Source organism: Chelonia mydas, chromosome 14, assembly GCF_015237465.2.
Source record: "Chelonia mydas isolate rCheMyd1 chromosome 14, rCheMyd1.pri.v2, whole genome shotgun sequence".
Taxonomy (NCBI): Eukaryota; Metazoa; Chordata; order Testudines; family Cheloniidae; genus Chelonia; species Chelonia mydas.
Genome location: NC_051254.2, coordinates 27,642,352 through 27,658,103, shown reverse-complemented (window position 1 = coordinate 27,658,103; position 15,752 = coordinate 27,642,352). Strand labels below are relative to the sequence as shown.

At 48.8% G+C, this 15,752-nt stretch overlaps 1 protein-coding gene across 1 annotated transcript; it reads left to right on the top strand.

Moving 5' to 3' along the window:
- The first annotated feature begins 265 nt into the window (after positions 1–265).
- Positions 266–14,402, top strand: LOC114019835 (zinc finger protein RFP). The gene is made up of 7 exons (XM_037915208.2): positions 266–722; positions 4,138–4,233; positions 4,889–5,119; positions 5,429–5,451; positions 6,196–6,311; positions 7,883–7,942; positions 12,479–14,402. The coding sequence occupies exons 1-7, from the start codon at positions 306–308 to the stop codon at positions 12,988–12,990; spliced, it is 1,455 nt and encodes a 484-aa protein (XP_037771136.1). The 5' UTR covers positions 266–305; the 3' UTR covers positions 12,991–14,402.
- The last annotated feature ends 1,350 nt before the right edge of the window (positions 14,403–15,752 follow it).

Here is a 15,752-nt window from a genome sequence, read left to right as displayed (position 1 = left end):
GTGACTTTAGTATCACTCCTTAGACAAACAAACCCTGCTCCTGCAAGCTCAGCATCACAGTTGGGCACTGATGCCCAAGTAAAGCTCCAGAGACCCATCAGCAGAGGGGTTGGTTGCAGGATCAGAGCCTTACTAGTACATTTTTCACAAAAGCCGGCTGGAATGTCAATAACTGGCTCTTTCCAGCTCAGCAAACAGCATGAGTCAGTTACAGGAAGGGAAACACCCAGTTATTGTTGCAGGCGGGGCATATTTCTGAGCTCATAAAAGTGAAACTAACCCTGTTACACTGTCGAGAGGGAGCCATGGCTTCAGAGAACCCCGTGGGAAGTCTCCAGTATGAAGCTACTTGTCCCATCTGTCTGGAGTATTTTAAAGACCCAGTGATTATAGACTGCGGACACAATTTCTGTCGAGCCTGCATCACTCAGTGCTGGGAGGGATTGCATGCAAACTTCTCCTGTCCTCAGTGCAGAGAAACTGTTCACCAGAGAAACCTCAGGCCAAACAGGCAGTTGGCAAATGTCCTAAAAATAGCCAAACAACTGAGTTTACAGGTAATGAAGGATGCAGGAGGGGAGAGGGTGTGTGTGGAACACCAGGAGCCTCTCAAACTGTTCTGTGAAGAGGATCAAACCCCTATCTGTTTGATATGTGACAGATCCCGGATGCACAAAGCTCACACTGTGGTTCCCATAGAGGAGGCTGCCCAGGAGTACAAGGTAGGTAATCACTGCCAGTCTAAATCATTCTAATAGAATTTTAATTACAGGTTAATTTCATCACAACTTGGTGATCACATTTAATTTCTCTCTTCCACAGCTATTGATGTAACTGCATCATTCAGCTCTGTAAAGCTTTCACTGTATGAAAAAAATTATATGAAAAGAAATGTACAGGGCAAGATGGCAAAACAGGCAAAAACAAAGGCACTAAAGATCACAGATGTGGGAAACATTTCTCTGGGAAGCTTTGAAGCAATTTTGAAACCAGTTCCCACTGGTGAGATAAGGAATCTTACAGCCCAGCTGGAACTGTTAAATGACCAGTGAGGTTTAAATCACATGAGCTGCAATCTATGTGAGAGTGTTGCCTTCAGAGTGGAGAATAGGATGTTACAAGCTGTTGTTGTTATTACTGATGTGTATCTGTGATTGTGGTCGTAGTAGGAACCTCACTGAGATTGCTTAATCAGGGCAAACTGCAAAGAATGGGGCAGACGATCCCCAAAACTAGTGGTTATTTCTAATAATTAGATTTACCAATCCAGCAACAAAACAGCTTCTACAATATCTTACTGGTTACCCAGAAGCCAAAAATACAGTTCCCTTAAAGCAATCCAGCCTAGGGCTCCCACCCAGACACCTAAGTCAAATATGATGAGGATCACTGAAGATCTTATTCATCGTATAAGAAAGTTCTACCAATCCAAAGGGATCAGACACGTCACCCACCAGGTCAATGAATATTTCAGATCTTATCCAAATACACGCTTGTAGCCAACTCTTATTAACTAATCTAAGATTAACTGAAAAAGAAAAGAGAGAGAGTGTTGTGATTAAAGATCATTATACATGCAGATGTTCTTAGGTCAGTTTCATAGTAGAGGTGGTGAGCTGTTGACTTATAAAAAGTTCTTTCAGAATCAGTTCCAAAGGTTATCGTTCAATAGGAAATCCCTGTGTAGAGTGTTTAAATTCTTCCATGAGAAATAGCAGGGTAATCCAGGCTGTAGCTGTAGCTCAGTCTTGCAACTCAAAACTTCCCATGGTAAAGTCCAAGCAGACTTGAGATGAAAGAATTGGGGCCCTAGAGTATTTTATAGATGTCTGGCAGGCTACCATAGCCTCTTGATAGCAGTTAACCCAGCAGAGATTCCTTGGGTGAAGAATAAGTAATGTACATTGTCCTTCGATGTAAAACCTCCCATTTCCTATGTATACACAGGTAATTAGTTGCATTGATTAGCATAAGGCTATTAACTATTCAAAGGTAGTTTGCTACAAACTTTAAAGAGAAATAAAGACAATGATGTTATTACACCCAGTTTTCATCTAAATGCATGGGCAGCGGCTATAATAGGCCAGGGGAGGCTAAGCCTCCCCAAACAGCCACTGACCTGCTGCCTTTGCGAGCGCAGATGCTTGGGCCATGGCCCCGCCTGCACTCCATCCAAAGGCCCCATCCCTTTGATCTCTGACTCAATAGATCATAGAAACAGACAGGAAAAGAAGTTTCATATCTACCAGCTAATAAAATCATATTGTGAAGGTTCTAACAGACAAAGGGAAGAACAGATAAATATGGTTAGTATTTACTTCTAATTCTCTAACAATACAGACTTGCATTTCAAACACTCTAGTCTGCTAACATGGCTTTGAGAACTATCCACAAGAAATGGCCCTGATTACCATTTCTATACTTTACTAGTATCTCTTTAAAGGTTGAATTTGGGTCAGTTAGCCTGCTGGTTGTTTAACCCTCGCGGGCTCAGTGTCACAGTATCACAATATGTATTATTGTTAATATTACTTGCATCACAGTATCCACTATAGACCTCAAAAAAGATCTGGCATCACAAAACACAGCGAGGGTTTCCCTGACGGGTTTTCAGACTAAATAGACAAGATAGAAAAAGGGTGGGAAGGGGAAACAGAAGCACAGAAATGGGCAGTGACTTGCCCAGGGTCACCCAGCAGCAGACCCAGGAAGATACCCCACATCTCCTAAGACCCAGACCAGTGCCCTAACCACTAGACTGTAATTAAGAAAGGCCAGAAAAGAACCCTTGAGAAAGGTCCCAAGTTCATCAGGATACTGAGGTTTCCCACTAGGATTCTGAATTCCTGCTCCCTGCGTGGTTAAACCCAGGTGCCAGCCTGCACTAGTGGGGTTCACTGAGCTAAATACTGTGTGGACCTTGAGTCCACACACAAAAGGGCTCCAGATAGCGTATTACCAGATAATAATACTGGCCCTTTGGTCATAATTAGGTTATGTATCTCCAGATAGTGTATAGCCCAGGGATCGGCAACCTTTCAGAAGTGGTGTGCCAAGTCTTCATTTATTCACTCTAATTTAAAGTTTTGCGTGCCAGTAATACATTTTAACGTTTTTAGAAGGTCTCTTTCTATAAGTCTATAATATATAACTAAACTATTGTTGTATGTAAAGTAAATAAGGCTTCTAAAATGTTTAAGAAGCTTCATTTAAAATTAAATTAAAATGCAGAGCCCTCCGGACCGGTGGCCAGGACCCGGGCAGTGTGAGTGCCACTGAAAATCAGCTCACGTGCCATAGGTTGCCTACCCCTGGTATAGCCAAATACCATTGGGATTAGACTGAATTTCAGCAGAACTGACGACTGGGTAGTGCTGACCAGTGTCAAGTTTGAGCTGTTTTATTGTGTATGTGGGAAGACCAACCAATGTGGTTCCATTAGTCCCACCATTCAGCCTTTTGAAATCTCCCAAAATCCACTGCGTCTGGGCACTTTGCTTTGTAGGCTAGCTACCCAGAAGGCATTACAAATGAGAGTGTTTAGGACCGCACTTGGTCAAACCCCAACTATTCCTAACACAAATCAGCATGGCTAATGTAGTTTGTCCTAGTGCTTAGACCAGTTCTGTCCAACCACTGCCATCCCCAGAAGTTCAGGGCTGAAGTTCAATGGGAGTTGGGCTCCTTTGAGTATCCCAGCCCATATTTCTAGCCCTGGTGCCTTCTGGGATTTTTATCACTTTATAAGTTAAACAATCTCAAAAATAAAAGGAGTACTTGTGGCACCTTAGAGACTAACAAATTTATTTGAGCATAAGCTTTTCGTGAGCTACAGCTCACTTCATCGGATGCTACTCTGAAACATCTCAAAAATGGGTTTATTGATTCACCACCATGTGACTCCAGTTTCCTGCTGGTTTAACTCAAGGGGAAAAGAGGACAAATAATTCCAAAGACTGAATATAAAACACTCGCAGTCTCAATTAGTTTTATTTCCTTGGTGTTCCTGCTGTCATATACCTCATAGGGCCAACAGTCATCTACAGCATCTCGGGTGGAAAAACAACTCAACCCACCCCTTCGCAAACACTCTCAGCCCTCAAAATATAAACAACCATATCATTTATATTTCTTCAGGAAAAGATCCAGGCCCATTTGAAGACACTAAGGAAAGAGAGAGAAAAGCTCTTGGGATTTAAAGTGACTGGAGAGGAGAAATTCCAGGAGTATCTGGTAGGTGTCCATTGTTATTAACCTGCAGGGACTTGCAGTGGGAGGTCTGTTTGGAGACAGAGTCCTCTGTGGCCTCGGGAAATGTCGGCTTCTTTTTGTTTCTTCATGATCACAGATTGCTGTGTTTGATTCATGTCTGTGCGCACACATACATAGACAGGGCCTGAGAAACCCTCTCTCTTGAGCAGGACAACATCATATTCTGCAGAATCTAAGCTCCCATTCCAATTAATGAGTTAATTTCTAGCCCTTGTGGCTTTCACAAAACGCCTCCCAAGGTGAACTGACTATGTCTCAGGCAGAGTTGTCTGCCCAAGTCTGCAGTCATTTCTCACATTGTTTAATTCTTTTTTTCTCTCCAGCATATCTGTCAATGTAGTGCTGAGTTCTGCCTTCTGCTGCTCTGGATCACGATAGGCACGGGCCTCTGATAACACAGTGTTCTGACCATGTCAGACATGGAAACATTCCATTTAGAGATATCAGGGCCAAATAGGAAGGTGTTAGAAAATCCTTTCCCTAGAAACCCCAAGGAATAGTCAAGTATCAGACGTCTTTGAGTTTGCAAAAAAATTCTCTCACCAGCACACTCAGCACTCTGTGAAAGGATCCTAGACTATGTCCCATGCCTGCCCTTTCCGTTTTTTTTAAACAGATACAGACGCAAACCGAGAGGCAGAAGATTGTGTCTGAATTTCAGCAACTGCGGCAGTTCTTGGAGGAACAAGAGCGACTCCTGTTGGCCCAGCTGGAGAAGCTGGACAAGGAGATTGTGAAGATACAGAATGAAAATATCACTAAATTCTCTGAAGAGATTTCCCGTCTCAGTGAGCTGATTAGTGAGATGGAGGGGAAGTGTCAGAAGCCAGCCAGTGAATTTCTGCAGGTGAGACTGTGTTAGAAACATCCTAGAGCCCAACACAGAGACAGGACAGCTCCTGAATCATGAGCACAGGAGTCCAGCTGTCAGAGATCACAGTGTAATTCAGTGTGTGCATTCCTGAAATGTGAATTATTGTTGCTCTTTGAAGAGTTACAGACTCCTTTATGTTAGAGATGACATTAACTTAGCCAATGCACGGCCCTGAGGCCAGGGCAGTGCCTCTTTTCCCCATATGTACAAAATCCCTTCCCTGGCTTCCCCAGAATGTGGCAGGTGGTACTGAGATTGTTTTTCTGGCTCTCTCCCCTCTAGGATTTCAAAAGCACCTTGAGCAGGTATGTGGTTCTCAATCACTCCCCCTTGTGCTTTACGGTGTTGGGAAAGGGCTTGGAGACCATATTAACACCACATCTCCCCAGGGCTCTACAGCAAAATATGTGGTGAAGGGTCACATTTGGACACAAATCTCTCTGATTAACTTAATCCTGAGGTTCAAATCCTGTTATACAAGCCTCTAGAATGATCTATTCAGTGGGAAAAATGTATCTGAAATATTTTCTAGAGATGCTACATCAGAGGGGGACAGGCTGCCTCAGGATTCTGGGGGTGGAATATGGTTCTTTCACCCCAGGGCACTGGGTAAAATCATGCACCGGTCAGCAGTGATCAAGAGTCTTTACCACCTAAGGACTCTTTGGAGACCTGTGTGGAATGAGCTGGTTTGGGGGGAACTGAGGTCTCAGTCTTGTTCCTGAAGAAAGATCCCATAACACTATGCATACAAGAGAGATGGGAACATACCAGTATTAGTGCATGGAGACCAAGGAGAGAACTGGCCATCAAAACTTGATTCCTCTTTTATCCTCAGATCTGCTCTGTCCAGGCCAGAGTTGAAGAATATGAATGGGGCCTTTGCGGGGAAGGCTGTACTGCCATGCCCTGTTCTACACCTGCTCTGAGGCAGGGGGAAGTGGAGGAATTTTAATTCCAGGCACCTTAGAGCAGCAACTTCCCCTAGCAAGGAATTACAGTGAGTTAGTAAATGAAATGTAATAATGTGAAATTCTTTCTCTCTCCAGGTGTGAGAAGGGGAAGTTCCAGCAGCCAGTGGAGATTTCTCCTGAGCTGGAAAAGAGACTCAAGGATTTCGCCCAGAAAAATATTGCTCTAACGGAGACCGTGAGGAAGTTCAAAGGTACCAAGAAGGGATCTAGGAGGGGAAATGAGGGTGTGTCTCTGAGGCTGTGGGAGGAGATGGTCTCTGACCCTTTGGTCATAATTAGGTTATGTATCTATGTAATAAAAAGTGGAAAGTAGACAAACTAAGCAGATGTTGTTGCAGAAGCCCAGGCATGAGGATTTCTCACATTGATTCACTCTATCAGCTTTGGTACAATCATTAATGTAAAAATGCAGCAAAATTTAGTATACCTCAGTTTCTCTCTCCCAACTAGAGAACTGCAGGGCATGTGCTCCTGCTCTGTTTAGCATCCACAGCTGCAGCTGGAGTCAGTAGGATCTGCAGGTGCCCAATGCCACTGAGAACCAGACTCCAGGTGCCTAAAGATTGGCACCTGGAATTTAGACTCTAAATTAAAGGCACTTCTGAAATGTGGATCCAGTCTGTCACTGTGCTCTGGCAGGTCGTGAGGGTCAAAGGGGTTGTAGGGAAGGTGTACAGCTTGGAGAATCTCTCCAGCACAGGAGACTCTTGTGCCTACTCCACAGCAGCTGCAGGTGTAATGTTGACAGACCCCAGTCGTCGGGATCAGACCTGGGATTTCTCAAGCTTAGTGTATGAGCCTCTGTTGGATGAGCTAAAAGCCACATGACTGTAGCAGATTCAGCAATCTCTAGATGGTCTAGGTGCCACTACAGGGAGACAGAGCACCACACCAAGCAGGTGTGGGTTATACAGGCAGAGCAGTGTTCCTGGGAGAACGGGGAAAGTGGAGTTGTTGAGGGCAGGGCAGAGGAGAGAGGGGTGGAGTAGGGATAAAGGGGTGTGGCCAGGGTAAATCTGTGCCTCTGATACTCTGCTCCTGTCAAAGCCATATAAGGGCCAGTGAAATAGCAACTGTAGCTAGACCTCAGGACTTCCATAGCCTATACCAAGGTCCGCGCTAGTCCCTGAAGCCAAGAATAGGAGAACCACAAATTGGTTCCCTTCTGTCTCTTTACCAGTGCAGGGTGAATCAGGCCCACTGAGCCAATCCTCTCCCTGCCTCAATTTCCACATCTGTAAATAATTTTGTTATTTGTATTTCAGTCTATGAAGGACGAGAGCCCCACTGTGCTGAGCTCTGTACAGATACTGAGTAAATAGACACGAAAAGCTTAGAAATCAAGGCCCTAATCCTGCAAAGTCTCAGCATCCCAGATCTCAAACAGACCAAAGTGTGTAAACTTACATTCATGCGAAAACCTTTGGAAGATCTCAGTCTAAATTATGACAAAATGCAAAAGGAGAATGAGACAAACCAACTGGGGTCTGGAGGATGAGGGAACAGGAAATCTATCTTCCACATCATATCTCCTTGGGTGGCTTTGAGCTTAATGGATGTTGGTTCTGTTGATTTGAGATAGCTGAATGAAAGAGAAAATAGAATGTTTCAGATTACCTTTTTAAACACAGATCTGGATGTGTCTCTGTCTCAAACTGTTTCTCTTTGATAATTAAAACAGAGATATGACCGTTAAGAGTGAGGATGTCGCTATAAATATGATAGCATGAAATCTCATCTCTTTTATCCTTTCCTGCTCCAGACATGCTGCCCTCTGAAGTAGAGACAAGAAGAGGGAAATCCCTAGGATCATACAGACCAGGTGAGATTTTGGAGATTACCATTCAATGAAGAGAAAAATCCTGTGAAAACATGAACTTGTAGCTAAACTTACCAAACTTTCATTTAAAAGAAAAAATGTATGAAAACAGTTTTATAAACAAATAACTAAAGGTACAAACCAAACCAGCACTGACCATGACACACAACCCTAAACATTAAAAACACAAACATGAAATACTGAGGAGATCCCAAGATGAAGTCACACAAACAATCCTGACACCAACATTAGCACTGAATCCATGCACCCATCGATGAACAGAAACACTCTCACTGACCAATGAATGTCCTTAATGCTCACGCTGGCATTTCCATACATGTCCATGTGCCTTTGAAATATTCAGTTGAGAGGGTCAGTACCGGGATTATCATGATGCCGGGCCCAGAGTCAGAAGGGGCCCTGGCCATCCCTATCCCCCAGCTAGCTGAGCCGGCCAGGAAAGCTGCCCCTTCCCCTGCTCCGATCCTGCCCCGCCTCCTCCCACCCCTGCTCGGCCACAGCCCCGCCCCTGCTCCACCCAAGCCCTGCCCCCACTCCACCCCTTCCCCCGAGTAACCTCCTGGGGGACTGCAGCAGAGGTTGGGCACGCCCTGCACTCACCAGGCGGCAGGAAGTGGAGCGACCCAGCCCCAGCCCGCTCCACGCCACCGGTGAGTGCTGGGGGGCGGTTCCCCCCTCCCCCAAAGTCCGGGAGCCAGGGGAGAAGAGCAGAGCAGGCTGGGGCTGGGTCACTCCACTTCCCACTACCCCGTGAGTGCGGGGTCGGGCCCACCCTGCAATCACTGGGTGGCACAAAGTGCAGCGACCCGGCCCCAGCCCACTCCACTAGCTCATGCTGGGGGGCGGTTTACCCCCTGCCCTGCAAGCCTGGGAAGGAGATGGAGCGGTGGAGAGGGGGCATGGGATGGGGAAGAGAAGGGGATGGGGGAAGTGGGGGCAGGGGAGAAGGAAGGGGCTGGGATGGGGAGGAGATGGAGTGGTGGGGAAGAGGCATGGGATGGTGAAGAGATGGGGAAAGAGGCAGTGGAGAAGGAAGCGGGAGGAGATGGAGCAGGGGGGAAGGGTATGGGATGCGGAAGAGAAGGGGATGGGGAAGCAGAAGGGGTTGGGATGGGGAGGAGATGGAGCAGTGGGGAAGGAGCATGGGATGGGGAAGAGAAGGGGATAGGGGAAGCAGGGGCCCAGTGTGTGGATCCCCTTGCAAGCAGTTGGGGCTCCCCTGTTAAGCAGGCCCATCGAACACTCACCCTGACAAGTCCCACCTCTCCTGCATCTGTACCACCCTGATGAGCCTCCCCAGACACCCTCCCCACTGAGCCCCAACCAGCTACACCTAGATCCCCACCCAAATGAACCCCACCTCCCCTGCACCCAGACTCCTCTCCCTCACCCCCCGCTGAGCTCCAACCACTTTCACTTGGTCCCCCCTGCAGACTCCCATTGCCCCTGCACCTGGAACTTCCCTGTGCATCCAGATCCTCCACTGAGCTGCCTGCACCCAGACCACCCCACACAGAACCCGCTTACCCCCATCTGGATCCCCCCACACTAAGTCCCTCTGCACTTGGATCCTGCTGCCAGGCTGAGCCTCCCTGCCCACATCTGGTGTGCCTGGCGCGAAAGGGGCAGGGCCCCAGAGTGTTTCTGTGGCAGGCATGGCCCTTTTGCTGTGTCAGGGTCAGGTTCAGCCTCACTGCCAAGTCCCTGTCCCAGGGGTGCGGGGGCGGCTGCAGGGTGATCTCCCACCTCCATGCAGCCAGTGGCCTGTGCTCCCCACTGCCATGGTGGAGCTTCCACATTCATTTATTGTAAAAAAAAATAAAATAAAATTGCAAAATTTTAAAGTATTATGCACAGAATTTGATGCAGAATTTCCTCAGGAATATGGGGTGCTGTACAGTTGTGATGGTGGGACTGTGAAGGGGGTGCTGGACAGTAGGGAGCATTGTATAAGTAGGAGCATTGCCAGCAGATAGAGGGGTGTGATCATTCCCCTCTCTTCGGCATTGGTGAGGCCTCATCTGGAGTACTGTGTCCAGTTTTGGGCCCCACACTACAAGAAGGATGTGGAAAAATTGGAAAGAGTCCAGCGGAGGGCAACAAAAACAATTAGGGAGCTGGAGCACATGACTTATGAGGAGAGGCTGAGGGAACTGGGATTGTTTAGTCTGCAGAAAAGAAGAATGAGGGGGGATTTGATAGCTGCTTTCAACTACCTGAAAGGGGGTTCCAAAGAGAATGGATCTAGACTGTTCTCAGTGGTAGCAGATGACAGAACAAGGAGCAATGGTCTCAAGTTGCAGTGGGGGCGGTTTAGGTTGGATATTAGGAAAAACTTTTTCACTAGGAGGGTGGTGAAGCACTGGAATGGGTTACCTATGGAGGTGGTGGAATCTCCTTCCTTAGAGGTTTTTAAGGCCCCGCTTGACAAAGCCCTGGCTGGGATGATTTAGTTGGGGACTGGTCCTGCTTTGAGCAGGAGGTTGGACTAGATGACCTCCTGAGGTGCCTTCCAACCCTGATATTCTATGATTCTAGGGGATCTGAGGGTGGGGGATCTGGGTAGGGCGTATGGTGTGCAGGGTGCTGTGCAGTTGTGGTGGGAGCTCAGCGGGAGGGGTCTCTGGGCAGGGGTGCTGGGCATAGCAGGTCCGGGGGGATTGGGCATAGGGATCTGTGGGGGAGGTCTCTGGGCAAGGAGGTGCTGGGCATAGGGATCTGTGGGGGAAGTCTCTGGGTGAGGGGGCGCTGGGCATAAAGGCAGGGCACTGGGCAGGGGGGCAGTGTGGAAGGGGGACGCTGGCAGCGCAGGGCTGGGCAGGCCAGTGTGCGTCTAGCAGTTGTGGGTTTGTAAACAGTGCCCTTGTGCTGGGCTGAATGGGAATGCTCCCGCTGTGCCCCATTACCCCCAACCGGCCCCTCGCTCTGTGGACCACACCCCATCACATGTCCTATTTCCCCAATGGGGGCCCACAAATATGTTTGGTGCCAGGCCTACAAAAAGTTAATCCAGCCCTGGAGAGGGTTGCCACATTCCTCTGCATTCCCCCATGTGAGAGGCTCTCTCCCATTGCTCTTCACCAGCATCCCATCTTTCTCTTCAGCTGGGCTGGGCTGAGATCTCCCATTTGAGCTGGTTCCTTCTTCCTGTGTTAGAGATACGGTCCCTCTCTGATGCTGCCACCTCCTCCCTTCTCTCTGGGCTGGGGAAGAGGCTACTCCTCCCAATGCCACCTCCTGGTTACCACACTCTGGTCTTCAGTGGTTCTTCCCCAGTCCCCACCCACTTTTCTTCTCCCAGGCCAGGGAGAGAAGCATGGTCTCAGTGTACAGCTACACCCTGGGTTTACATCTGTTGCCTCCCCCCTCCCTGCAACTTCAGGTTCAGACCTTTCTCTCTAACCCTCAGAGGAGCAGCCCCAGCAGGGAGATGCAGCTGGGAAAGTGGGAGAGAGGCAGTTTCTGCAGCCCCACAGCAGCTCCCAGCAGCCGAGGGGAGGAACTGCTAGGGCATCTCTGCTTGGGCTCAGGCACTTGGGGCAGAGAAGCAGCTCCCCAGGCTCGCGTTGTAAATCAGAGAACATGTGCTCTAATATCTGTGACTCTTTTCCCCTCCAGACTCTTTGCCACCTGAGCTAGAGCAGGGAAGGGGGTATCTCTGGGTTCACACACCCAGGGTGAGCTCTGGGGGAGATTTTTCTTCAACTAACAGAAAATTCCCATGAAAACAACTCTCCCACACACCAGTAACCAGACACATTCTCCCTGCCCAGCTCCAGAACCCCTTAATTGTGATCTGAGAATTTATAGTCATTGACAAGCCTTTCCAATATTCAATTCAGGGTAATCAGTGGAGAGATCTCTCTCCTCATGGCTGTCACATCCCCTCCCTTTCACCTGGGGGGAGACCCTGCCCCCGAATCTTCTCCAGCATTCTACCTTTCCTTTGGACAAGGCTGGGCTCTGCCATTGGATCTGCTTTGTGGATTGGGGAGATGGTGTCTCTCTAGTGCTGCCACCTGCAGCCCTCCCTTCTCTCTGGACTGGGGAAGGAGCTGCCCAATGTCACCTCCTGCTTCCTGCTCACTGGCCTGGAATCATTGGCTCTTCCCCAGTGCTGCATCTTCATCTCTGCTCCCTCTCCTGGGATACAGTTTTGGGAGGGAACTTCCCTTTGGCGTTCAAAGCTGGTAACTGCATCTCTAACCCTCCTAATTCAAAGCTTTTTGTACCTTTTTTGCTGTGTCTCTGCCACTGGGAATGAAGCAGTCCCAGCTACAGAACAGGGAGCTGCAGCCTTTATAGCCAAATAAGAAGATGCAAAAGTGGCTCCCGTTGCCGAGGCTGAGGAACTGCAGTGACATCTCTGCTCAGTCTCAGGTGCCTAGGGCAGAGGCAGCTCCCTGGGATCCAGGACTGTCCCAGCCAGAACAGGGCTGCTGGGGAGTTTGAGAAAAGGTCCCAGCCTCCCCCATGGCTGAGCTTTGCCCCTAACGCTCTGATTCTCTCTCTCCCCAGTGAATGTGACTCTGGATCCAGACACGGCTCATCCCCAGCTCGTCCTGTCTGAGGATCAGAAAAGTGTGAGATGGGAAGACACGCGACAGGATCTGCCCAAAAATCCTGAGAGATTTGACTCTGAGATTTGTGTGCTGGGGTTTGAGGGATTCACCTCAGGGAGACATTGCTGGGGGGTGGAGGTGGGCAATAGGGGATACTGGGCTGTGGGAGTGGCCAGAGAATCTGTGAGGAGGAAGGGAGGGATCAGCCCTACCCCTGAGCAGGGAATCTGGGCAGTGGAGCGGTGCTGGGATCAGTTCCAGGCTCTCACTTCCCCTCGCACTCCTCTACCTGCGAGCTGGGTCCCCAGCAGGATCCGGGTTTGTCTGGACTGTGAACGGGGGCAGGTGACATTTTTCGATGCTGGTGATGAGACCCCACTGTTCACTTTCCCACTGGCCTTGGTCCCTGGGGAGAGAATCCGACCCTGGCTCTGGGTGGGGGGATCCCAGCTCAGACTGTGTCCCTGAGAGGGGTCGGGGAGGAGATATACCCTGGGGATGTGAAATTAGCATCTCTGGCCTCACACTTAGAATCATAGAATATCAGGGTTGGAAGGGAGCTCAGGAGGTCATCTAGTCCAACCCCCTGCTCAAAGCAGGACCAATCCCCAACTAAATCATCCCAGCCAGCGCTTTGTCAAGCCTGACCTTAAAAACTTCTAAGGAAGGAGACTCCACCACCTCCCTAGGTAACGCATTCCAGTGTTTCACCACCCTCCTAGTGAAAAAGTTTTTCCTAATATCCAACCTAAACCTCCCCCACTGCAACTTGAGACCATCACTCCTCATTCTGTCTGTCATCTGCTACCACTGAGAACAGTCTAGAGCCATCCTCTTTGGAACCCCCTTTCAGGGAGTTGAAAGCAGCTACCAAATCCCCCCTCATTCTTCTCTTCCGCAGACCAAACAATCCCAGTTCCCTCAGCCTCTCCTCATAAGTCATGTGCCCAGCCCCCGATCACTTCCTTTTTTCTATGACCCTGGAAGTCTCCTGTCTTCCTGCAGACTTTCTACCCTGCAGTCTGTAGTGCCCTGGAGGCTCTGTGGGGTGCCTGACCTGTCAAACCATAGCGAGCAGGGGGTGATTGAGGTAGAGAAGACAATCTCATTGACCCAAGGATTTTGTAGCCTTTTTGTCACTGTCCTCTCTGGCGCAGGAAGTCAGACTGTGGCACTGAGACATGGTGGGAACAGCCCACTGGGAATAAAAAATGGGCTTCTCTAGCCTAAGTCATCTTAGTGTCTGTGATCATGGAGGACTCTCATCTACCTACCCCCTGGCTCATCTCTTTGACCCTGGAGAACATCTGTCCACCCAACCACGAATACCTCATCTCTATGACACTCCTGCCTCCTCCCCCTGTGCAGCCCTAGGAATGGGAAGGGGGAGGGGTTGAAGAACCTCTGGAGCAGCAGGAGGAGAAGAGGGACCCTGATGGGGCAGACGTGGGGGATGCAGGATCAGAACTGATGGAGGGTCAGGAGTGATGTGGGGGCTGGGGCTCTAATTACCAGTTGGGCTGGGGGACAGGCAGATGTGGGGGGTGGCAGGGACACTGAACTAATTAATCGGGAGGTCTGGGGAGAAGCTGGAGATCCAGGAACTGGTGAGTGTGACCTCCAGGCCACCAGGGAAGGGATGCTATGGTGAGGAGGAGCTTCTGGGAGGTGGGGGGTCGGGGTGGGGGCGGGGGGAGGGGGGAATGTACTGACACTTTATGATATTATTGATACCAGTGTTATAAATTTAAAATGAATCTTACCAGATATGCCGTATAAGGTATCAATGAAAATGTTATGATTTGCCAAGTATGATAATCTTGTTTATATATTTGTATCATCATTGTACTGTGAATTACAAATGTGTGTGATATATCTGTATTTCAAACTTGTGCTGTGTTTCTGGATGACACCCCTAGATAGATTTGCATCAGCACTATCTAGCCTGTTCAAAGCCCCATCAAGAGCGATCAGCTGTACAATGAACCCATTGAAAGAAGCCAGGGGCTTCACCTTATGTCTCAGCAGGACATGTAGGGGCAGGCAAATTAATAGGGAACTCTAAGACTGTTCTATGCCCATGTGCTGTGGCTATGTTTGGGACAAAGGATGTACAAGCCACATGGGAAAGGATATTAAAGACAGTTGCATCTTCCCAATTTTGTCTTCAGTCCTGCTTCTCAAAACCTCTGGAATAACTGCTCAACAAACTGAAGCTCTGAAAAAAGGACTGAATCATAGAATCATAGAAGATTAGGGTTGGAAGAGACCTCAGGAGGTCATCTAGTCCAAACCCCTGCTCAAAGCAGGACCAACACCAACTAAATCATCCCAGCCAGGGCTTTGTCAAGCCGGGCCTTAAAAACCTCTAAGGATGGAGATTCCACCACCTCCCTAGGTAACCCATTCCAGTGTTTCGCCACCCTCCTAGTGAAATAGTGTTTCCTAATATCCAACCTAGACCTCCCCCACTGCAACTTGAGACCATTGCTCCTTGTTCTGTCATCTGCCATCACTGAGAACAGCTGAGCTCCATCCTCTTTGGAACCCCCCTTCAGGTAGTTGATGGCTCTGATTCTCTCTCTCCCCCCTCACTCTTCTCTTCTGCAGACTAAACAAGCCCATTTCCCTCAGCCTCTCCTTGTAAGTCATGTGCCCCAGCCCTCTGATCATTTTTGTTGCCCTCCGCTGGACTCTCTCCAATTTGTCCACATCCTTTCTGTAGTGGGGGGGCCCCAAACTGGACACAATACTCCAGATGTGGCCTCACCAGTACCAGATAGAGGGGAATAATCACTTCCCTCGATCTGCTGGCAATGCTCCTACTAATGCAGCCCAATATGCCACTAGCCTTCTTGGCAACAAGGGCACACTGCTGACTCATATCCAGCTTCTCATCCACTCTAATCCCCAGGTCCTTTTCTGCAGAACTGCTGCTTAGCCTGTAGCGGCACATGGGATTCTTCCTTCCTAAGTGCAGGAAGAATCTTGCACTTGTCCTTGTTGAACCTCATCAGATTTCTTTTGGCCCAATCTTCCAATTTGTCTCTGGACCCTAACCCTACCCTCCAGCATATCTACCTCTCCCCTCAGCTTAGTGTCATCTGCGAACTTGCTGAGGGTGCAATCCATCCCATCATCCAGATCATTAATAAAGATGTTGAACAAAACCAGCCCCAGGACCGAATGACCCATCCAAGCTGTGGATGCGTTCCAGAGGGACTTTACTA